The sequence below is a fragment of the Sugiyamaella lignohabitans genome, chromosome C (genome assembly GCF_001640025.1).
Source record: "Sugiyamaella lignohabitans strain CBS 10342 chromosome C, complete sequence".
Lineage (NCBI taxonomy): Eukaryota > Fungi > Ascomycota > Dipodascomycetes > Dipodascales > Trichomonascaceae > Sugiyamaella > Sugiyamaella lignohabitans.
Window position 1 is genome coordinate 2,297,343 of NC_031671.1, and position 22,968 is coordinate 2,320,310.

The 22,968-nt window shown below is 43.6% G+C and overlaps 11 protein-coding genes across 11 annotated transcripts; 6 read left to right on the top strand and 5 right to left on the bottom strand.

Annotated features, from left to right (window-relative positions):
• Positions 1 to 68: 68 nt before the first annotated feature.
• ELO1 (fatty acid elongase ELO1) lies at positions 69 to 1,109 on the top strand (the record flags this gene model as incomplete). The annotated part of the gene is made up of 1 exon (XM_018881499.1): positions 69 to 1,109. The coding sequence occupies one exon, from the start codon at positions 69 to 71 to the stop codon at positions 1,107 to 1,109; it is 1,041 nt and encodes a 346-aa protein (XP_018734086.1).
• A 1,265-nt stretch (positions 1,110 to 2,374) lies between these two features.
• On the top strand, positions 2,375 to 4,165 carry STL1 (glucose-inactivated glycerol proton symporter STL1; the record flags this gene model as incomplete). Its single annotated transcript, XM_018881500.1, has 1 exon — positions 2,375 to 4,165. One exon carries the CDS (start codon positions 2,375 to 2,377, stop codon positions 4,163 to 4,165), a length of 1,791 nt encoding a protein of 596 aa, XP_018734087.1.
• A 3,746-nt stretch (positions 4,166 to 7,911) lies between these two features.
• TRM8 (Trm8p) lies at positions 7,912 to 8,532 on the bottom strand (the record flags this gene model as incomplete). The annotated part of the gene is made up of 1 exon (XM_018881501.1): positions 7,912 to 8,532. The coding sequence occupies one exon, from the start codon at positions 8,530 to 8,532 to the stop codon at positions 7,912 to 7,914; it is 621 nt and encodes a 206-aa protein (XP_018734088.1).
• A 1,237-nt stretch (positions 8,533 to 9,769) lies between these two features.
• On the top strand, positions 9,770 to 11,548 carry CPS1 (Cps1p; the record flags this gene model as incomplete). Its single annotated transcript, XM_018881502.1, has 1 exon — positions 9,770 to 11,548. One exon carries the CDS (start codon positions 9,770 to 9,772, stop codon positions 11,546 to 11,548), a length of 1,779 nt encoding a protein of 592 aa, XP_018734089.1.
• Positions 11,549 to 11,727: 179 nt separating this feature from the next.
• AYR1 (acylglycerone-phosphate reductase) lies at positions 11,728 to 12,555 on the bottom strand (the record flags this gene model as incomplete). The annotated part of the gene is made up of 1 exon (XM_018881503.1): positions 11,728 to 12,555. One exon carries the CDS (start codon positions 12,553 to 12,555, stop codon positions 11,728 to 11,730), a length of 828 nt encoding a protein of 275 aa, XP_018734090.1.
• A 243-nt stretch (positions 12,556 to 12,798) lies between these two features.
• Positions 12,799 to 14,304, top strand: AWJ20_4435 (uncharacterized protein; the record flags this gene model as incomplete). Its single annotated transcript, XM_018881504.1, has 1 exon — positions 12,799 to 14,304. One exon carries the CDS (start codon positions 12,799 to 12,801, stop codon positions 14,302 to 14,304), a length of 1,506 nt encoding a protein of 501 aa, XP_018734091.1.
• A 39-nt stretch (positions 14,305 to 14,343) lies between these two features.
• On the bottom strand, positions 14,344 to 15,162 carry PPM1 (Ppm1p; the record flags this gene model as incomplete). The annotated part of the gene is made up of 1 exon (XM_018881505.1): positions 14,344 to 15,162. The coding sequence occupies one exon, from the start codon at positions 15,160 to 15,162 to the stop codon at positions 14,344 to 14,346; it is 819 nt and encodes a 272-aa protein (XP_018734092.1).
• A 36-nt stretch (positions 15,163 to 15,198) lies between these two features.
• On the bottom strand, positions 15,199 to 15,504 carry AWJ20_4437 (uncharacterized protein; the record flags this gene model as incomplete). The annotated part of the gene is made up of 1 exon (XM_018881506.1): positions 15,199 to 15,504. The coding sequence occupies one exon, from the start codon at positions 15,502 to 15,504 to the stop codon at positions 15,199 to 15,201; it is 306 nt and encodes a 101-aa protein (XP_018734093.1).
• A 521-nt stretch (positions 15,505 to 16,025) lies between these two features.
• On the top strand, positions 16,026 to 17,231 carry AWJ20_4438 (uncharacterized protein; the record flags this gene model as incomplete). The annotated part of the gene is made up of 1 exon (XM_018881507.1): positions 16,026 to 17,231. The coding sequence occupies one exon, from the start codon at positions 16,026 to 16,028 to the stop codon at positions 17,229 to 17,231; it is 1,206 nt and encodes a 401-aa protein (XP_018734094.1).
• Positions 17,232 to 17,620: 389 nt separating this feature from the next.
• On the bottom strand, positions 17,621 to 21,467 carry SEC31 (Sec31p; the record flags this gene model as incomplete). Its single annotated transcript, XM_018881508.1, has 2 exons — positions 17,621 to 21,197; positions 21,256 to 21,467. 2 exons carry the CDS (start codon positions 21,465 to 21,467, stop codon positions 17,621 to 17,623), a joined length of 3,789 nt encoding a protein of 1,262 aa, XP_018734095.1.
• A 449-nt stretch (positions 21,468 to 21,916) lies between these two features.
• AWJ20_4440 (uncharacterized protein) lies at positions 21,917 to 22,453 on the top strand (the record flags this gene model as incomplete). Its single annotated transcript, XM_018881510.1, has 1 exon — positions 21,917 to 22,453. The coding sequence occupies one exon, from the start codon at positions 21,917 to 21,919 to the stop codon at positions 22,451 to 22,453; it is 537 nt and encodes a 178-aa protein (XP_018734096.1).
• Positions 22,454 to 22,968: the final 515 nt, after the last annotated feature.

Below are 22,968 nucleotides of genomic sequence, written 5' to 3' on the forward strand. Positions count from 1 at the left end.
CAACATTTGTACGCACGTTCGTTTATTTGTTTGTTTGGTCGTTGTAGAACTTATAACTTGAATTCATCATGGGTAATACAACATTCCAGGGATCATCTTACATATCCAAGCCTCCCACTCATATCTTCACGTTGCCTCTTGGCCTTGATCTGCCTCCAGGACCCCCTGCCCATACTTTTTTGGCGAGTTATTTTGAATCGTTTCTCGATATCAAGGTTCCTATCACCATTGCTGCTGTGTATGCCATATCTGTTCACCTTGCCAACCATGTTCGTAAAACCAACAAGACTCCATTGTCTATTTGCAACACCAAGCTTTTCAAGGGATTCGTGCTTGCCCACAACATTGGTCTTTGTATCTACTCGGCTTGGACCTGTGCTGGTATGACTGCTGCCATCTACCGTACTGTATTCGAGCTGACTAAGGTTGGTATGTCTGCCAGTACCAGTGGTGAACAGGTTGCTGATTTTTTGAGCGGTCAAGCTGGTCTTCTTGGCACCAGTAAACGGGGTAGTTTTTGGAGATCTCTGTGTGATTTGAACTCGGGTATTTGGGAACAAGGTCTTAACTACTACGGATTCTTCTTCTATCTGTCGAAATTCTATGAGGTATTTGATACAGTTATCATTCTCGCCAAGGGTAAACAATCGTCTCTTCTCCAAACATACCACCACGCCGGAGCCATGATGTCCATGTGGGCCGGTATCCGATTTGCATCTCCTCCTATCTGGATCTTTGTTGTGTTCAACTCGTTGATCCACACTCTGATGTACTTCTACTACACCCTTTCCGCCCTCAAGGTCAAGGTTCCTAAAGCCCTGAAACGAGCTCTCACCACTGCACAAATCTCCCAGTTCGTACTTGGTGGCTCTTTCGCAGTTCTCCACTTGTTTGTGTACTACTTCAATCCGAGCACCGGCAACTACTGTGCCTGTTTGAAAGACGCTGGCCAGGGATTCGCATTGCTGTTCAACGTGGTGTACCTCGCTCCTCTAACCTATCTGTTTGTGAACTTCTGGATTGACCAGTATGTCCGTTCGTTCAGAAAAGGAGCAGGATCCCTCAAAACAGCCGCCCCCTCATCATCCCAGTCCAAAAAGACCAAATAGAAAGGACCTTAATACTGAGAGGCCGACTGGCTCGCAGATAAACAACAGTGATTTAGCTATATAAAACAATATATATAAACCTATTACGTTTGACCCGTGCACCGATCCTCGGTAAATCTTTATACAGGGAGTGACTGTGCCTCCGGCGGCTGGGGCTCCGCCCCAGACCCTGGTTGCTCCTGCTTCGCAGGAGATTCGGCTGGCATCCCCGACGTACCGACTCGAGCGTAGCGAGAGGAGCAAACAGGGTCTGGGGCGGAGCCCCAGCCGCCGGAGGCCGACCCCCATCCGCGAATACCCCCACTACAGCATTACAGCATGACGTCACATTCGCGTGAGCCCGTCCGATAAGACAATAAAGGGGTGCATGGAGTTATCATTTCTAGGGAACGGGGATTGCCGAGTCCAGGAACCTTAATTATTTATCAATCACTACCGTAGCAAAAATAGCTTCTAAAACACGGTTCGCGATAATCATAATTGTAATCACGAGCTCTAATTTTTAGCGTTGTTCAGAAGCCAACTTTACGCCTTATATTAACTCTTTGAGTCAAGCTCGCCATCTCGTGCGGGCTATTATTGTGTGAGACGAGTACACCTTCTACTCAGCTTATTTACCACGAGGTCATTCATTCGGTCCTTGTGTACTGTACTTTTATTTTTACTTTCGACACTCGCTTTTGGCCAACTGTGCCAAATAAGGCTAAATTAGTGCCAGTTTTCACTGCTGGAACTTCCGACCTTGCATTATTTCAGTGGGTGGATCTGATAGATCTCTCTGGGCAAGTCAAACCACTTGTGTTTTTTATTCATCTCAGTTTCTCTTATGATATATTGGAGTATATCATTGCCATAAATCTCCCAACGTGAGGTCATCATCAGATCTTGATTTGCCTCTGTACGAGGAAGCGGTGGCCTCTGATAGCAATCGGGCCAACCCATTTAGTGACGAGCACGAAGCTGCTGAATCCAGTTCCACACCCGGTTTTCGAGAAGATCTGTCTGCGACGCAATCCAAAAGTCTTGATAGAGAACAACGACAGAGTCTGGATATCGACGATACTTTTCTTGAGCAAGAAGACTTTGAAACAAGCCATTTTTTAACTTTAAACTCGGACAACCACAACCACATCAGGCAATCCTCTATTAACACCGGCGCTCGTTCTGGTAGTGTAATTTCAAAGACTCCTGGTGCTTATCAGATTAAAATCCCCCAGCCTGTTAAACAGCCTCCATCGTTTGGTGACCGTGTCATAGGTTTCATCATGACGGCAGGTCGAAATAAGGGCACCGGTCTCACCGGTAAACCGCTGCTCTACTTCACCACTGTATTTGTATCGCTCGGAGTGTTTCTCTTTGGATATGAACAGGGTGTCATGAGCTCGGTTATTGTGTCGGTTTATTTCAAAGATTTCTTTGATCAGCCCACCAGAGCAGAAATCGGAACTATGATTGCCATTCTCGAAATCGGCGCTTTAATATCATCTTTGATTGTAGGAAGGGTAGGCGATATTATCGGTCGCCGAAAAACCATCTTTTATGGAGCACTGATTTTTGTCATTGGAGGTTGTTTCCAAGCATTCTGTCCTTCAATGAGTATATTGGTCATTGGACGATTTATATCCGGTATTGGAGTAGGAATGCTATCGACAATTGTTCCTGTTTACCAGTCTGAAATCTCCCCATCGCATAATCGTGGTAAATTGGCATGTATTGAGTTCACTGGTAATATTGTAGGTTACTGCTCCTCAGTATGGGTTGACTACGCATGCAGTTATATTCATAGTGATATGGCATGGAGACTCCCACTATTTTTACAATGTGTTATGGGAACGTTATTATTGCTCGGATCGTTGATTATTGCTGAGACTCCTCGTTGGTTATTGGATAATGACTACGATGACGAAGGAATGGTAGCGATTGCTGATCTCCACGGAGGTGGTGATATTTATAACCCACAGGCACGCCAGGAATTTAGAGAGATCAAGGAAGCAGTATTGCTACATCGAATGGAAGGTGAACGTAGTTATTCAGACATGTGGCGTAAATATAAGAAGCGAGTTCTTATTGCCATGTCTTCACAAGCATTTGCTCAATTGAATGGTATCAATGTGATTTCTTACTATGCTCCTCTTGTATTTGAACAGGCTGGCTGGGTCGGTCGAGATGCCATTTTAATGACTGGTATTAATGGCATTGTATATATTATGTCTACCATTCCACCATGGTACCTGTCTGATAGATGGGGAAGAAGAGTTATTCTGATTTCTGGTGCCATCGCCATGGCCATCTCCCTATCGACTATATCATATTTCATGTATGTGCAAGTATCGTACACACCTACGATGGTGGTGATATTTGTTGTGATATACAACGCATTTTTTGGATATTCCTGGGGTCCCATTCCTTGGCTTTATCCACCTGAAATCATGCCTTTATCAGTCCGAGCAAAGGGTGCATCATTATCTACCGCATCCAACTGGGCTTTCAACTGGCTTGTAGGACAAATGACGCCAATTTTACAGGAAAAAATCCAATGGCGTCTGTATTTGATGCATGCATTTTTTTGTATTTGTTCGTTTGTCACTGTATACTTTGTCTATCCTGAGACAATGGGTGTCCAGCTCGAGGATATGGACTCACTGTTTGGTGACAAATCAATAAGGTCCTCAAGCGCATCTAGCATCGACACTCAATCACTATTATCACATGGAAATGATGATGTTGAGCCCAATTATTCTGGTCCTTCGACGTTGCAACCATCAGCTGCCGCAATTGCTCGGGGCCGAAGTATGTCTGGAGGTACTGCTCCATTTATTACAAACTCGACTGCCTTTTCGGCGGTGCTGACTTCATCTGCTAGTGGTAGTGGTGCTATTCGAGATGAGGAAGACGACATAGAAGCCCCCAAGCCAGTGAAAGAGTCACCACCAACCGGTGGGGTCACTGGATTCCTGTATAGAGCATTTGGTGGAAAGGATAAATCAAAGGTCCCAAATACTGATGATTACAAGCCTTTGAACCGGAATAACGAATCTCCATTTGAAGAAGATTAGTTTTGAAAATTTGTCTGAGACAAAAAATCATTTAACACTTGAACATATACTGAATTCATTAATAGATTATTATAAATATGTCATCAAGAACCTATTTAGCAGCATTTTTCCGCTGTCTATGTTCCTTGCCAGCCTCGATGTTATGCCAATCAAGTATCCTATCTGGTGCTAAACTACGTCTAAACTCAACAATCTCTCTTGCCAGTTCTTCAAAAGTTTTCTTGCCATTTTGCAACGGCCGTAGATGTGCAACCAGCTTCTGTCTATACTTTTTAACCTCCTCAGGGGTATTACCAACAGAGGCACTACTTAAATACTTGAGCACAGTCTCGTCTAGATAACCCTGTTAGTACCAAAGCCACGAGATGCCTCACTCGTAGCCGAAATCTGTACGTCAACCTGTACTTACCAGACAAAGTAAAATCGCGAACATGTAGATCTGGACAGTCCTTTTGAACACAAATATTTCCAGCACTTTCGTTTTTACAATAATATCTGTGTTCAATATCAGGGATCGCATATGCGCTATAGGTCAAAGATTTATGACCAGAGCTGCCTACAAAATCCGCAAAAACAGGACTGAAGTGAAACGACTGGAAAGACTTTAGTGGTGAATCATAGCCAGTACATCTTTTTTCATTACCGTTATCCTGCAAAATATCACGTTAGTATATTAGAAGCGAGTAAAAGATGTTAGAAACAACGAGATACTGTTACTGCAGGTTTAATCTGGAAAAGTCTCATCGGAAGATAAACGATATTTGTTCATACAAGTTCAGGGGCCATATTAGCTTTTATTTCATCTGAGTCTGCAACTTTGTTATTTTTTGGTTCTTGCTTTACGGCAACCTGTGAAACATCCATTACTTGATCAGTTACTGTAGTCATTCTGTCGGCCTCTTCGTCTCGATCTTCAGAGTCACTATCTAGAAGTTCAATAATTTCCACATCTTGCGGTATCTTGTTATTTTGTTGTTGGTGTGGGTTACCTGTTGTTTGAGTGGTATTGATATGCTCTTGGCTTTGCGAAGCTTGAATGTCGGGTGAAATGTCATTCGCTTCATTGGCGTTTGACCGCTCTATTTGAGAATCTTTCGGTACTGGCAAGGATTCGTCTGACGTGTTAAGGTCCATTCCATCAGACTTATCAGCTTCAGCCACCTCTCCCTGCTCCGTATCAATATCCATTTCTGAACCATCTTGGTTTGAATTCGAATGCTTAAAGGCCTCATCCAATGAGACTTCTTGATCATTACTAGTAGATTCAACTGCTCCTTCAAATTCATTTTCAGAGTACTTATCTGATTTATTTTCCGAATAGATATTTGAGGGGTTCTCAGCGTGCGTCTCTAGATGGCCCTCAGACGTATTCTCTGATGCATTCTCCGAGGTGCTCTCTATACGGTTCTCAGCAGGGTTTTCTGAGGGGCTCTGTACCGGGCTCTCAGCAGTCTTTTCTGAGGAGCTCTCGGAGGAGCTCTCTGAAGGGCTCTCTGAGGGGTCCTGTACCTGACTCTGTACCGGGCTCTCTAAATTACTTTGTGAATCCTGCTTTCGCTTTTTACTATCCCCAAAATCCACTTCAGAGCTATGTGACCTCTTCGCAGACTTGAGACCATTGCCCCCCACATTCTGACGACGATTATTTTCATTCTCAACTAAAGATGGGCTGCTTAATTTTTTCTGGAGGCCCCTTATTAAGGTATTGACTTCACCCTGTTCTTCATCCATAAAATCCAACTGCTTTTGGACCAACTGCGCTTTCCTGCTTATAACTGTAATGCTATTTATTTTCTCTTCCAACAATGATTTGAGTTGGACAACATCATCTTTAAGTTCAGATATCGACAACTGACTCAGCTGCTCCTTTAATGCAGCACGTTGTTTTGCAACTGCATCCTGCCTTTGAAGGACAAGATTCAAAGTGTCATTGATATCTTTAATTGCGTCGTTGTGAGTTTCTTCTTGAGGACTAGAAATATCGTTATCAAATGACTCATCAGTAGTTTCATTCGTTAATACCCTATCATCATTCCGACGACTTTCATTAATTGCTTTGTTTGTCGCATGTTTCTCATTCTCTACAATTTCATTAGCAATATCGGTTTTAGTCAAGAGAGTACTGTCATTCTGGTCAGTCAGGCCACTCGGCCCATTCACACTCTCCAAAACAGACGAGCTATTTGAACTGTTTATCTTACTGCTGACGACTCTAGACCCTACCTCTGTCTTGTCTGACAAATCAGCAGGGCGAGATGAAGGAGATGATGCTGAAGAAGTAAGCCCTCGACCGTTTTGCATTCTCCTTAATTTCTCTTCCATGTTTCTAATCTTAACTAATGTATCTTGAAGCTCAGACTGTCCCTCATTATGGTCTTCGTCATCACTAATCTCAAAAACAAACTTCTGAGACCATCTGTCACTACCAAATTTTATGGGCTTTTTGCCAGTACTTTTATTAGGTTCTGGAGCTGCTGAGTGAGATCGCACCCGATCCTCTTTTTGATGCTGTGTTTGCAGTTGTGAATGTACACGGGGTAGAGAGTAGCCAGGTTGAGGCTGTTCTGCTGCTCCCTTTTCAGATGCTATAATCGATTCTAATTTCGATGCTGATAATGCAATAATTTCCGATACAGAAGCTGACGTTGCTGCAGATCCAGAAACCGGTTCCGGTGCTGACATTGTTCCTGGTGCCATTGGAGATGTTGTCGCCGTCTGGTCAAAACTTCCCGATAACAATGGCGTTGCGGGCATCATTTCTGGTGTTCCATTTCCATCTCTTGCTTGTATGTAAGTTTCCAACGCACCAGTAAACCCATAATTTTGAGCAGCAACTTTTCGAAGCTTCGTTCTGGCCTTCTTTTTGCCTGTATTATATACTGAAGAAGCATCCCTTGCCTCCTCCTGAGGAATTGGTATGCCAAAAAATCGGTAAATATCCTGCAAAAATCGGAGTTCTATATTTCCATGAAGTAAGATTTCAGTGAAAGACAAGCCCAGTCGCTGTAAATCGGAGAAAGCCTGTAATGCTTCAGGAGAGGGTAATTTAAGCTTTTTCTTGCTCGCTTTCAAACCAAAAGAAGAAGGCGGAAGATGTGGTTGCGATACCATTGATGCTGGCGCCGTAGGTAGGGTAGGTAGAGATATAGGAGCTGTAGCAATAGATGATGAAGAAGCCAGCTCATTAGCTTTCGCCCAATTGATTGCTGGCTCAGAAAGTCCAGCTCTGTCTGGTTCTTCGGATCGCTGAGCATCAGGGATCTGTGCTCCATTTTCAGAACTATTAGTATCTGCGGCATTCCAGCCAGATGAGCTACTGGCCTCTTGAACAGTAGCTATAACTTCACTACTATCTACCATTAATGCCAGACCCGTGATATTGTATGAAGTATGCTATATAATGTAGATGGTAAAATATCAAATGGTTACATGATCGATATATTCATTTTAGCTATAGAGGTAAGGTTATTTTTGCTATGTAATAACACAGGCGCGAGCGCGTGATAGTCCACGCCAGTCATTCTCATGTACAGAGTACGTAAAACTTGAGAGTAATGGTTACTAAATCTAAGCTCTAGATAAGGTATCCGTATCCTCTTATACAGTTGTGGGTCCTCGTAGGCTGAAAAAATAGATAGAGAATCTTGGTGTAGTCTGGAAATTTGCAACTCTGCGGGAGGCAATCGCCAATATACCAGAAATATTATATAATACAGAAAGATTGATTAAATATATTTGCCATATGCTTAGTGGTCCTCAAGTCTCTTGAAACATGCAATGTATTTAGAACCCTTGTTTCTTGAGACTTTTTTACCCTCTTCAGTTTCAGTAGTCATGACCTTGACACAGATATCCTGGCGTTCCCATTCTTCGGGAAGGCGCTCGAATAACGGGTGAGCTTCCAAATGCTTGACCATCCATTCATGGAGATCTTTAACATCAGTAATGGTGTAGATAATTCCACCAGGGCGAAGGACAAATGCATATTCTGATAATAAGGTAGTGGTTACAATACGTGCCTTGTGCTTTCGTTGTTTAAAATGAGGATCAGGAAAGCAGAAAAACATTTTTTCCAATTGTCCCTTTTCAAAGAAATTAGGCAAGAATTTCATGGCATTACCACGCAATACGGCAATGTTCTGATATCCAGCACCTTCATTCGCAAACTTCTTTCGTAGAGCAATGATTCTATCTTCCACATAATTAGTTACTTGAACACGAATTTCCATTCCCAAAATGAGATTATTGGGAAGTTTGGGAGATAATGCAGCGAGAAGACCACCAAAACCACATCCAATGTCAGCAATCGTTGGCTTTCCTAATTCTGGTTTTGATTCTAATATGGGATATAGGTTCTTCCAATCCATATCTTGGGGACTTCGAGGACTGTTATTGATGGTTAGAGCTTTTCATATAAACATACATAGCTAACTCGAGAGAGAAGTTGTACTTACTATTCCAATTGGTGATCCGAGAATGGATTGGAGTGGGCTCTCTGTCTATAGAATCGTTTCTGGCTTGTTAGTCCTTATCTCATTACATCAGTTGCAAGATCAAGCACAGAGACTCAAGTTGATATATCAAAAAGAATCAGGTCCCGAAACAAGATCATTAAAAGTCACTTTTTTGACTGAAATTAAGAATCACTGATACTGATCACTACTTACTCTTGGTAGTTCAACTTCATTCTCATCGACGTCCTCGAATCGAATCTTCTTTCTGGTCTCTTCCTGCTGTTGTCTGTAGAGTCTACGACGAGTGGCCTCATCAACAGGCGCACTTTCTGGCCCTGGAGATGGAGTATTCGTGCCCGTCATTTTATACTAGATTACCAGCTAGTTTGATATTGGATAATGAAGTCAATCAACTGCCAGCTAGTTTGATATTGGATAATGAAGTCAATCAACTGCCCTACTCGAAGCACACTGTTCAAAAAATTAAATTCAGCCGTATAATGCATGTATGTCAATCTTAAAGATAAGAATCCTTGATAAGAACCTGTCAAGTACCACCGACTGAATTTAAACTCCTCTTAAATCAGTGATAAACCAGAGTCAGAAAACAGTTGCAAAAAACGTTGATATCAAAAAATAGTCAAAAATAGTTCTAGGCTGGCAGTGAGTGTTATACAGCCCAAGATCACCTTGTTCGAGTGAGATCTTGGAAAGTCATGAAAAAACTTAAACACTTCCACAAACCCAAGAAAAAAAGGGTCTTTGGAAGAACTCACCGTCGAACCTCGGCGCTGAGTTTCCCTTACTTCTTCCGTAAACACTGTTTCGGCCTCTATATCCAAAAACCAGTTCCATCTGATCGCCTTCGATGAGCACCTAATCGACCCCCACTTCATGGGCACGGCGCCTATCTCACGTATCGAGATGTGCATTGCGGGACTCACTTCCCGCGTCATAAACGCAAGCCGGACTCCGTAGGATCGACTAGATTATGCAATATCAACGTAACCTTATCGAATATGGACATATATAAATAGGGCTTCAGCTGTCGCAGCAAAATCTGAAATCAAGATTCACAATTCGTTCGTTCTTGAATCGTTGGCAAACTCGGGACTTGTGATCGAGTAATTGCCTCTACAGCACAACCGAAATGGACGTAAAAACCAATATCAAGCAAGGAAACATTCTTCCTACTGAGGAGAAATCCGAGGAGCAGGCTCCTCGTCGGAGTGCCATGAGCAACAAAATTAAGGCCATTGTTGCAATTCTCATTCTCGGCTGCTACTTTTTTGGCAGCTGGTTCTCCAATTCATATGGATCGGCAATTTCTCTTGGAAATGGTAAGCATGGTCATAAAAAGCACCGCTCACCCAAGCCTGTGGACGAATGTCCTGCTTTAGAAAAGGTGATACCAGAAGATAATTTCAAGGGCCCTGAACAGTTTTTCACCGAAGAATACAAGAATTTTTCACTCAATTCATGGGCTGGAGCAGTCAGAATCCCGTCTATTAGTTACGACGATCTGAAAGATGTTGGCCATGATGATCGATGGCTGGTATTTGGTGAGCTTCACAAGTACCTTGAGAAGACTTTCCCCTTGGTTTATGAAAAGTTCGATGTTGAGTATATTAATACTTACGGCCTTTTGTTTACATTGAATGGAAACAATCCTGACTTGAAACCTGCTATTTTGATGGCACATCAAGATGTTGTCCCAGTTCCCGAAGAGACCATTTCGCGTTGGACCTATCCCCCCTTCAGCGGTCATTTCGATGGAGAGTATCTTTGGGGAAGAGGCTGTAGCGATGATAAAAATAGCTTGGTCGGTATTTTTGAAGCAGTTGAAGCTCTTTTGAAGGAAGGATATGCTCCAGAACGTACTCTTATTCTTTCATTCGGTTTTGATGAGGAAGTTAGTGGAGGTCGTGGTGCTAAGCAAATTGCCAAGCATCTCGACGAGAAGTTAGGACCCGACTCTGTCTACATCATTGTAGATGAAGGTGGAAACGGAATCCAAAACAATTATGGCTCTTGGTTCGGATTCCCTGGTACTGGAGAAAAGGGTTACTTGGACTTGAGAATTACTCTCACAACATCTGGTGGCCATAGTTCGGTCCCTCCTGATCACACTGCTATTGGTATTATCTCACAACTAGTTAGCGCTATTGAGGCTGCTCCCTACGAGTCTGACATCACCAAGGCAAATCCTTTCTACTATCACTTGCAATGTCTTGCCAAGGAAGGAAAGACCCTGGACAAGAAACTTAGACACGATATCCAGAAGCTCGATCAAAGCCACTCTGCAAAGAAGAGAGTTATTGCTGAGTTCGAAAAGACTCCTTCATTGAAGTATGTCATGAGAACTAGTCAGGCAGTTGATATTATCAGTGGTGGTATCAAAATCAATGCTCTCCCTGAGCAGGTGACTGTCGATGTCAACCACCGTGTAGCAGTCGAGTCTAACCTTGACTATGTCAAGCAAAAGGTCATCAAGACGGTTCAGAAGATTGCTAAGGAGTATGATTTCTCTGTAGATGCATTTGGAGAGACAGTGTTTGGCTCTTCTGATTCCAAGGGTACTTTTGATGTCAGTGCTCTTTCGGAACTAGACCCTGCTCCAGTTACTCCAATCTTGGATAACCCTACTTGGAACCTTGTTGGAGGTACTCTCAGACAGGTTTTCGAGGATGTTAACGGTGGTCTTGTCGACAGTTCTATTACAGTTTCTCCAAGTATCATGACCGGTAACACTGATACCAAGTTCTATTGGAACCTTACCAAGAATATCTACCGACTGTCGCCATTTGTGGCCTCTTCGTCTTCCAACATTCACGCCATTGACGAGCACGCAACTCTCGGAGGCCACATTCACGGTGTCGCTTTCTATTATAATCTTATCCGTAACATCAACGCTCAGACTGATAACTAAATAAACTGTTTGATCTCTCCATAACTTTTTGTAGCTTTAGCTATACCCTCGAGCGGTTCCACAAGTCTGTAAGTGACCGCAAAACTTCGACTCGGGCCAAGCGAGAGGAGCAAGGGGATCTGGGGCACAGCCCCAGTCGCCGGAGGCGAGAATAGAGACACAAAATGATTGTATTAGTGTTACTTCTTAATAAATGCTTCGAACTCGGACTTGTATTCGGGTCTCCATCTACTCAAGGCGGGTCTTCCGAGGAGGATATCGTTGAGGTTGTACTGCATTCGCTTGAAATCAAGTTCAGTAGTCACGTCGTTATCTTCACAGAAGATGTAGAACTCGTCCTTATCAAGACCCTGCTCGAGTCTCTCGACGACCTGCTCGGGGTACCATGCACCAGCAGGTTTAGCAGTCTCTGCAGTTTCACGGTCACCGGTCAAGAAAGTATGAGTCCATCCAGGGACCAACAAGTGGGCCTCAACAGGAGATCCTTGAAGATCAAACGATAAGCCTTCAGCGTAAGATTTGACTGCTGCCTTGGAAGCATTGTAACCTGGGTTACCAGGGGGGTTGGTGATACCCTGTTTGGAGCCAGTAATGATGACATGGGATTCAGTAGATTGCTTCTTGAGAGTCTCGACAAAAGCAGAAACGCCATTGACAACACCGAAGAAATTGGTTTCGAAGAATGTTCGAACGGGATCTGGATGGGTGAAGTCCGATTTTCCACTGATACCCGCATTCAAGAATAGCAAATCGACAGTGCCAAACTTATCAACAACTGCCTTTTGAAAATCTTTCACCTCCTCGAACTTGGAAGCATCACCTGAAACAGAAAGAACAGTGGTTTTCGATTCCAATTCCTTGGCGAGGATCGAGAGTCTCTCCTGACTCTTATCGAACAGAGCGAGTTTGACTCCCTGGCTTGCCCATTTACGAGCAGCAGCACGGCCAATTCCTGTAGCAGAGCCTATAATTACAGCGGTATGTCCTTGTTTCAAAGAGAATGGCATTGTTAAAATTGTGTAACTTCTAAACCGACGATTGGAAGTACGTGAACGAACGAACATGAATCTAGTTCCCCCTCTTATCCTCGCGCATAAGCGGAGAAGTAATCTGCGTGGGGGTCGTATGGGGGAAGTCAGGGCCCTGCGTCTATACGGCTGGTTACCACGCAGAGATGATCATGAAATAATATTATTGCGCATCAGTTCGACCTCACCCCATCTTGTGGAGTAATATATAACCGATACATCATGTCGACAAGTTCAGGTTTCTGGCAAATGGCTGGCAGGATTCGGGCCTGCCGATGTGCCAGTCGACAGGTTGCTAGCCAGCCAATCACTAGCAATTCTTCGCTTTTAAGGAGAGCGGGTCTTCGGCATTTCCATGAAAGCAAGCTCATATTGAACAGTAGCAGCAAGAGTGGTAAATTGTCAAATAAAAGTAGTTCTTCGAAAAAAAGTAGCGACATTTCAGTGACATCGAGTTCGAGCTCTAATACGTTAGCCAAATTTCTAGCTGAAACAATTAATGCTACTGGACCCATTTCTTTGGCTAATTATATGAAGCAATGTCTAACAAATCCCACTGGTGGCTACTATATTAATAAAGATCCGTTTGGAGCGGGCGGTGATTTTGTAACTTCTCCAGAGATTTCACAGATGTTTGGTGAATTGGTTGGAATCTGGGTTCTAGCTCAATGGATGAGCCAGGGTCAGCCAGCAAAGTTTAGGCTCGTGGAGTTTGGACCTGGTAGAGGAACCCTGATGGATGATTTATTACGAGCCGCCAGATCATTTCCACAGTTTAATGAAGCAATTAAGGAGATTTATATGATTGAAGCTAGTCCTACATTACGGAACATGCAAAAGAATTTGCTCTGTGGAGATTCCACCATTCTCAATCCTGCTGATACCGGGTTTAGAGGAACTACCAAATGGAACAATCCTATTTTCTGGTATGATAATGTCAAGGAACTTCCTAGAGATGATATTGCTACTTTTATTATTGCACATGAATTTTTCGATGCTCTCCCTATTCTACAATTTGAGCACACTGAAAATGGGTGGAGAGAAAGAGTCGTTGATTGTACTCCATTTGGAAGAAGTGGACTGGGTTCATCAACGGGTTCATCGGCTGGTTCTGCCGCTTTAGCCATGGCCACTTCATCAAACAATACTCCAGTAAGGTTTCATATGACTATCAACCCTCACTGGACTCCTTCAAGCAAAATCGTTCCTCAAACGCACGAGCGGTATTCAAAGCTGCCGGTCGGATCCCGAGTGGAAATCTGTCCTGAAGGATGGGACGTATCTGCTCAAATGGCCGATGTTATTGCAAACTGTGGCGTTGGTGGTGCTTTGATTATTGATTACGGCTCATCTGACACTGTCCCAGTCGACTCTCTCCGCGCCATCAAAGACCATAAAATCGTATCACCATTCTCCACTCCTGGAGAAGCAGATCTATCCACTGATGTTGACTTCCAGGCTCTTAAAATCGCCGCTCAAGAGTCTTGTCCTGTCGATGTACATGGTCCTGTCACCCAGGCAGATTGGCTTCATACAATGGGTATCGGTGCTCGTGCTACAGCCCTTGCTAACAGTCAAGAATCTGAAGATGGCAAAATTCGTATCTCGGAGGCATATAACCGTCTCGTTAGTAATAATGTTGGCGGAATGGGTAAAATATATAAAGTTATGGCCATCACCCCACAAGGAAGCCCTGTACCAGTTGGTTTTGGTGGTGATGTAGTATAAATAAACTGTAAATTGCATGCTACTTTTTCGTATTTCGTTTCAAGCTTGCTGGCTGTTTTCTGGAAAGTCCCATTTCCAAGACTGACCGCTCCCCCAGGCTATACAGTAGTGTCTCAGAAGCAGATTGAGTTCCTCTCGCTCGTCAAGGAACTCCAGATTATCGATCCGCTCGTTATCTTCGCGAGAAAGCCAGTTGTCATGAATGAATTCCATATCAGCTGCCCTGGAATTTTCCAATCCCAACGCCACCAAGCGTTCGACTTGTGATCTAAGACTGTGATACTTGTTCAATGTTGGTAACGAAATACCTCGGACGGCCAGGTTCTGTATCATGACTCGACCAAATTGGTCGTCCAACCCAATTGGTTCGTATATAATGCAACCCATTCTGGAGAATTTGGACTTGAACCAAGACAACACTGCTGCCGACTCGGCAGGCTCCAAATAACAGAGACAGCATTCGCTGATAACAAGAGTATCTATGCTTTGGTCCATGCCTCGCAAAATTTCAAAACTATCAGACTTGATATTACGTAGATCTTGAGCATGTAGGTGGTACGTTTCTGAATGGATCTCGTTTTCTGATTTTTCTATACCGGTGCCAATAGCACTACTAAACCTCGGGTCAGCTACAATTGCAGCTACCTTTCTGGAAGTACTAACAGGAAAGTCAATTTCATGATAAACAAGCCGATTGTGGTATTTTTCATTCGTTAACAGTTGGAATGGCCGTGTATCTGACCCAGCCCCTAATGATATGATCTGCTTTGGACTGTCGTCTTTATTAAGAAATGCTTCAACCAACAAGTCAATTGAGTTTACTCGGATATACGTACCTTGAGTTGTTAGTCTACACATGACTTCTCTTTGTGTCGCTGCCACCGGCGGCTGGGGCTACACCCCAGACCTCATGGCTCCTCTCGCTTCGCTCGAGTCGTCTATTTCTGGTGTCCACTCACCTCGATTGATTAGTGGTAGCTTCGCAATAAATGCATTATTGGTAGTACTTCCTTTGCCAGCAGTGAATTGAGCTACTAGTGGTTCTACAAATGGATCGCGATCTTTCGAAATGTAGCCCTTTAGATATGCTGAGTATTTGGACGAAAGTGCATCAACATCTGTCGACTGTATAATGCGATCTCTTTTAGGAAGTCTCTGTGAGGTTCCACTGACTGACCGTAGGGACAGAGACGTATTCATTGCTTGCTTCTTTAACTGACAATGGTCACTGAGTTCTAACTGCCTGCCGTTTGTTTATATAAGGTTTGTATATGCATCACTCTCAAACCAGTTATTTCGGGCTTGCTTCTCAGGGGTAAATCCACCCTAACCGCGACTTCAGCTAGATCTAAGATCTGGACCTAAAAAAAATCAGTAAGTTGTGAATGTGAGCATAAGTTCCGGTTATGAGATATATATTAACTTGCTGTTTTGCATAGTCTGGTGAGTATCGAGTCGCTCTATAAATAATTGACTATTAGACTTCATTATTGGATCAGGTTATCTCGTTTTTTATGGTTCATGCAGCTCAGACATGGTTTTCTGGGGTACTTCTCCATTTGCAGATCACCTATCACCAAATAAGATACTTGTCAAATACACAGTCATTGGTCAGTTGTGTCTATTGATAGTAGTTTCTGCTTCACAAACTGTGATCATCCGAATTTTTTTTCTTGTTTTTATAGCTTGCTCGCTGCAAGATCAAATAATTAGGTGCCAACATGGCACCCACTTCATCTATTTTGGCTAGAAAGCCTAATTTGGTATTTGCAACATTACACCAGCTGCTTAAGAATGAACTTGTAAACAAGTCTGCTAAAGGTTTCCTGGCTGCATATATATATGTGCTTGTTCCTCGGTTTATTGCGATAATATCTCGAGGAATACGTAAGAAAGAGTCGGCCTTGGCTATACTGGAGAAAATGCTACGAGCACTCAGGAACGGGTTGCTACCAAATCGATTGCCTGCTTTTATTGGAAAGTTGATTGCTGCGGTATACGTTTTAAATAGTGTGATCTCACGAACCAATAGAGGAAAGAAAAATCCTCCTGCAGTTTTCTTTATTTCTGCTTTCACTTCATGTGCTGTTCTATTTTGGCGGTACAAGAAAGAACTTGGTAAAAGTGAGCAGCTCCTTCACCGTGCGGAACTTAGCGATACTGCTGACTTGACAACTATAGCGTTTGTAAGAGCATGTGATTTGCTCTTCCATACCTTGGCAATTAAGTCTGGTGTTTCTACTGACTTGTTTCATGGAATCGCTGATGTCTCGTTTTTCACTGCCTCGTCGTTTGTAATTATGTTCTCGTGGTTTTTCTATCCCCATCGTCTATCTCCATCGTACCAGAAATGGATCACCAGGGCTGCAAATATGGATGATGATTTTGTGACTGCTCTAAGATATATTCGCAATGGAGATGTGTACTACAATTGCGACCCTAAAACTCACCCGAAACATGACATTCTCAATGCTACCGCAGAGAAGTATGGGTTTGATCCATTATGTGCAGACTTTTCTTCGCCAGGCCCCATTCCCTGTAAATTGATTCATCAGAACAGTTTCGAGAACTGTGAACTTCATGCTCTTTGGAGGTTTTACCGGGGGTTTATAACCTCAATGTCCATCTACTTTCCTTTGAACGTCCTTCTCAGTCTTAGGTCAAAGTCTTTTGTGAAATCTTTGCCCAGGATATTGATCGGTTCATCCAGGTCTTCTGTGTTTCTAGCTGCCTATATTACTTTGAACTGGTACTCTGTTTGTCTTGTTCGTACGAGATTAGGGCCGATTCTTTTCCCTAGGGCAACGCCTCATCAGCTTGAGGACACTTATGGACCCGGCCTTGGCGCATTGACATGTGGTCTGAGTAAGTATTATAAAGGATTTGTCCACCGTATTTGTTTTACCTGGGAATTAGATACTAACTAACATTTAGGTTCCTTGGTAGAAAATTCCCGTCGTAGAGGTGAGCTCGCTTTATTTGTGGCTCCCAAGGCAATGATTGCTCTTCTTCCGCAACAGTTCAGCAAACTCCACCCGAAACTCGAAACCCTCCTCTTTTCACTGAGTTTCGCATTCCTGGCTCATGGAACTCGAACTAATCCAGAATATGTTCGCGGTTTTTTCCGCCGGCTGTTACAGCTTGTATTTTAATTCATATAGCGTTCAATATAAACAACCAGCCGTTATGCTGCCATGATTCAACCTCAGGCTCTGACCTCCCCTGCTTCGAACTACAAGATGAAACTTCTGAGATCAAGCGAGAAGCAGGCCCATTATTGCATATTTATACGATATATTATACTATTTTATATCTATCAAGGTACAGCTTTAGACATCTCAATCAGTCTCTTGACACCAGTCATCCACTGGCCACATTGTTCGCTGCGGGTGGTCAAGATGTCAACATGAAGTTGAGTGGCTGTGTTGTAGTCTTTGGCGACAAGGGATTGCGACAATACAACTAAATCGTTGACTGTCTCATCCGAGAGGAGGTCTTCATTGTTGAGATGATCAAATAGAATGTTCAGTCTCTTTTCAGCATCAGAAACTTGTCTTTGGAAGTTTGCAGGGATTACTGGCTTGACACGCGAAAGTTCTCCACTGAGAATTTCAAAGATGGGCTGAGCATTTGCAGGAATATGACTTCTATCTCCAGGTGGATATTTAGGAGCAGGAGGCTTCTCCTCCACTGGTGGCGGTGGTGGAGGCTCTTGGTTTACAACTGGGGCACCAACTGGTGGAACCAAGTTTCTTCCTGGAGATGGAGGTGGTGGGGCTCCATAAGCTGGTCCTCCCAATTGGGAATGTCCGAAATTGTTAACACCTGGTGGTGGTTGCTGGAACTGCTGTTGTTGGCCAGGAGGTGGAGCATATGGGTTAGAAGCTCCAGGACCACTGAGTCCTGGATGTTGAGCACTTGGCGAAGGAGCATAAGGATTGGGTGGTGGAGGTGACACAATCGATCTCGAAGGTTGAACACCTACAGGTGGTTGCTCGTTAAATCCACCATAAGGAGGATTTGGTGAGAAACTGTGGCCACTAGCACCGGCTGGAGGGGCATAGGGATTGGCAGCTGGAGGCTTTGGAGAAGCCGAAGGTGGCGCCCGTGGTGGTGGCACACCAGCAGTGGGTGGAGGTGGTGGTACGGCCGAAAACGATCCTTGTCTGGAAACAGGGTTTGATCCAACAGGAGGGCTGCTCGTTAATGGCTGGTTGGGGAATGGGCTTGCAATGGCAGTAGCAGACGAGGGTGGTCTCCTAGGAGCGCCAATAGCAGATACTGGTAAGTCGTTCCAGCCACCAGGATTCTTCTTTGGTGGAGGAGGTGCTGATGATGAAGCATTAGCAGAGTTTAGTGCTGTGACTGGAGATACCGATGATCGAATGCCTCCTACCGGTGGTGGGCCAGGGATTTGAGGAGCAGCTACAGGAGCACCTCTAGCAGGTGCTTGTTGATATCCTTGGGGTTGGTAGGGATTAGCAGGAGCACTGGCCTGAGAGTTAACTGAAATAGCAGGAACGCCAGCAGTGGGTCCTCCAACATTACTAGCAGGCGCCACTGGGGCATAAGGAGAAGCGGATGCTGGAGCAGGAACAGATGGCTTGAGACCAGCATTTGGCACAGGACCAGGAGCCTTGGCAGATGGGATATTAGAGTAGATAGAAGGAGTTGCTGCAGCAGGAGTGTTGCTTGGAACTGCACCATAGCGGGAAGTAGGAGCTCTACCAGTAGCTGTCGTGGTACTAGCAGTCTTCTTTCCAGCTTTAGCTAATCTTTCCTTTTCTAAAGAAACACCTGGATAATGTAATGGCAACAAATCCAGATATTTCTTGGCCAACTCCAGAAGTCCTTGTGACGCCACAATATTAGCATAGTCTCTGTAAACCTCGTATAATTGATCCAAGTCAGAACTGGTAGCAGCACTGCTAGGATTAATCTTTGCAGCCTCAGTAAATACAGTTACCTTTTCGATGAACAAATGAAGAGCCTTGACATGAGCAGAGTATGAACTAGCAGCTCTCTTGCTCTTGAGCTCCTCTTGTTCAGTAGCAGGGATCTCGTTAAGCCAAATAGATGCAGTCTTCTCAAGACTTGAACCAGCAATATAACATAGTAAAGCATTATTACGCAGTTCTTCAGCTTCCTTCGATGTCTTGTCGGAAATGGCACCTCTGTTGGCGAACAAACGATCACCAAGCTTTGTAGAGAGGGTCTGGAATTCTTTTTCATTGGACGAGTGGATTAACAAAGCATTGATGGTTTGAAGCCATTCAGCTGTATCCGAGTTTTCAACCAAGTCGTCAAGATTCTTATCACTTACAGCAGCCAGCAAGCGAACAAATGGTTTAGACTCGGCATTTTTGTTGATATAAAAATTCTTGACTCTGTCCTTAGTCTTATCGTCGGCATAAAGGGCGAGCAAGAAAGCATCTGAGAGATCACCCTGCTTAAGAGCAATCTCAACAGCTTCGTTATACTTGCCCTTGAGAATTGCTTTGCTGATGGCCTTTTCCGACTCTGATTGACCATTGGAGAAGAGGCTAAAAGACCCAGTTGGAACGTACTTACCATCAGAAATAGACAAGGAGCTCAAGAAATCGTCATCTTCAGTCTTTTCTTCACTCTTTTCATCGCTGTCATCACTAATCTCCTTGAATTTGTCTTCAAACAGAGCAGCAAACTTGCTCTTGCTGTCACCAGTCTTGCTTAAAAGAGTCTGAAGAATATCCCAGTCATATTTCTCAGTGCCCTCTTGAACATGTCCCAAACGTTCAGTGACAACCTTATTAATATCTTTAGCTTGTAAAGCAGATGCGAATTTAGTGGTCTCTTCACTCAAACTCTCGTCCTCAACAAATTTGGAAATGATAACAGTTGAAGTTTTCTTCTCGTCACCAGTGGTCTTGACGGAAACAATCTTTCCTCCAAATCCAAAGGCTGTAGAGACAGGCCTTGCCAACCACTTGGGCGCTTGTTTTAATGCAAAAGTTGGGTGTAAAGTGTCAACATAGGAAGAAGGATTCCAGAAATCATCAGGAGATCCAGACTTTTGCTTTGTTTCTGGCTTATCAACAGCGCCAACATCTTGCAAGGTTTGTACAGTGATCTTACCATCAAAAGAAGCAGAGGCAAGAATATCAGGAACCTTGGGGTTAAACTTAGTCTTGAAGTTCCAGTTGACAGCAATAGGGTATTCACCCAATTGTTCACCAGATTCAGGATTCCATAGCAAAGTACGATTATCCTTTCCACCAGACAATAATAAGCCGCTGTCTTGCTTACACCAATCCAAAGATAAAACACCCTTTTCGTGACCTCTTAAGATCTTTTCAGGGGCATTTGCATTTCTCAGATCCCATAACAAGATAACTGGATTAGCATCGTCGATTGACGCCGTCATCAATTTAGTTGAGTTGTTAGGATGCCACACAACACTGCTAACAGCGCTTCGCTGACTATTGCCAGTGTTTCCCGGATTGTAGTATAAATGAAGAACCTCGCGTTTGTTTTTCAAGTCCCAGACCGAAGTGAATCCAGTGTTACCACCAGTAGCCATAATATGAGCCACGTTGTTGTTCCAAGCGACGGTTTCAATTTCATCATGGCGACTTGATTGAGTTCCAGGAGCAAATGGTGAGGCAAATTTATTAATATCCCAGATAAAAACCTCTCCCTTTGAACCACCTGATGCTAATAAATGACTTTGAATGGGATTGAAGTCAATCGCTTTAATAGCAGCACTATGCTTCTCAGATTTTTCAACCGGACTGCTATTTCCCTTGAGAATATCTTCAGGCTTCCACACTTGCAAGCTACCAGACTCCAATGCACCTGCAATGAATCCTTGAGGGTTCGACGACGATGCACCACCCCAAGCAATATCATAGAATCTAGACAGTTAGTTTTCCACTCTTCTAAACACTGAAGTCAGTTAAATTCCTAACATACCTAGCATCAGTATCAATTGATACCTTGGGATTCAATTGGAAAGATTCAGGAGAATGGTCGAGAAGGGACAGGTCCCAAAGCTCCAATTGAGTTGTCGAAGAAAAATCCTCATCAATTGCACCTGCTACAGTACCAGTAACCAAAAGAGGTTCACTGGCACTGGGAGACCATGCAAAGGTCGATGTTCTAGGGATTTCCTTGAGTTTAACCATTTTATTTCTGTATTGTGAATTTCAATAGACCAGACACTGTGACGCGTATTCCAGCTTTCTGTTGTCCCAGTTTAGGCTACAATTCCAATACAACCTCAATTCGACCCAGTTCAATTCCCTCTTTTTCTACAAAAATAAAACTTTAAGTTTAAGACTTGTTTCCTTTCAACTTATTTAGTCTGTAAGAACAAGACAACGAGTCAACGTGAGAGTGATGTTGAAATATCGCAGTTCCAGCTAAATCTACTGTGACACCTGGCAGAACTCCCAATTACCATGCGGCGCCCCCTGTTTTGGTGTGGTCCCCAGTCGCGCGTCTTGGCTTGAATTATTATAAGTCGTTCATTTTGAGCGACCCCGGGTTGCTGAAAATCCCGATCGCCACATTTCTACCGATTTATAAATGCATTCTCAGGGGAAACTGATGATGTTCGAACCGGCATATATAGATGAGCAGGGCAGGTCGAGCTCATAAAAATGCTTCTCCTGTCGATATTCAGAAGAGTGAATTAGAAAAGCTACTGAATAATCCAGAAAAGGCCATAAAAGCCATCAATGGGATTAAAATTGTGAAAACTGGTGATGTCACGGGTGAAACTGTGAGAAACAAGGATCAACTGGCTGTCGTTAGTTCAATATCGGCAGCAGGATCTGGCGATTTCCATCTCTATAAAAATACAAAACGACGAGAACTGGATAAACAGGGGGAGGAGGAGAGGTTGATCCAGAAGAAACAGGATGATGAGGAATTCGAGAGAAAGAGAAAGGAAGCAGAACAACGGGATAATGCCAGAACACAGAAAAATCGCGAAAGGAGAAAAAAGAGGAGGCTGAAGGAAAATAGGCAAGATTCTGCTGGTCCCTCAGCTACCAATGGGAGTCATTCCACTGAAACTCCTTTGCAGAAGAACCATGAGAACCACAAGAAGAGCCCTCGACCCCAAAAGGACAGTGACCAAGTTCTTGTAATTGAGTCCGATCTCTAGACATTCTATATCTTATTTGTTGCTTACCCTCTATTTATACTACTAGTAGCTAGTAGCTTATGAAATTTATGGCATTCGTGCTACATTATCGTCTTTGAGTAGCAGCTTAGAATTTACTAGAGCAGTGCTACTGCAGCCGGGGAGAGGCAGATTAATAATTTACTTCGTATTCCTATTTACATGCACATTGTAATATAAACAACGTTTGGTGGTAGTTTACAGAGAACTGTTTAAGATTCATTGACAGTTGATGTTCTCTCATTGTTATTGTGGTTTGCCCAGCATTTCTTGAAAGCTTCCATTTCAGGGATACATTCGCGCCAATTCTTTTTCTCCGCATGACAATTTGTCAATGCCATATTTTCAGCCGAGCAGCCAGTGTCAATAATTCTTTGGTCCCTATTTATTAGTACCATTGCTCATACGGTTTTTGGCTATATAACACAGCTACTGAACCAGGGCTTTGGATCTGGTCTGGTGACCCTTGCCCTCAGTTCAACTCGTTTTAACTCCTC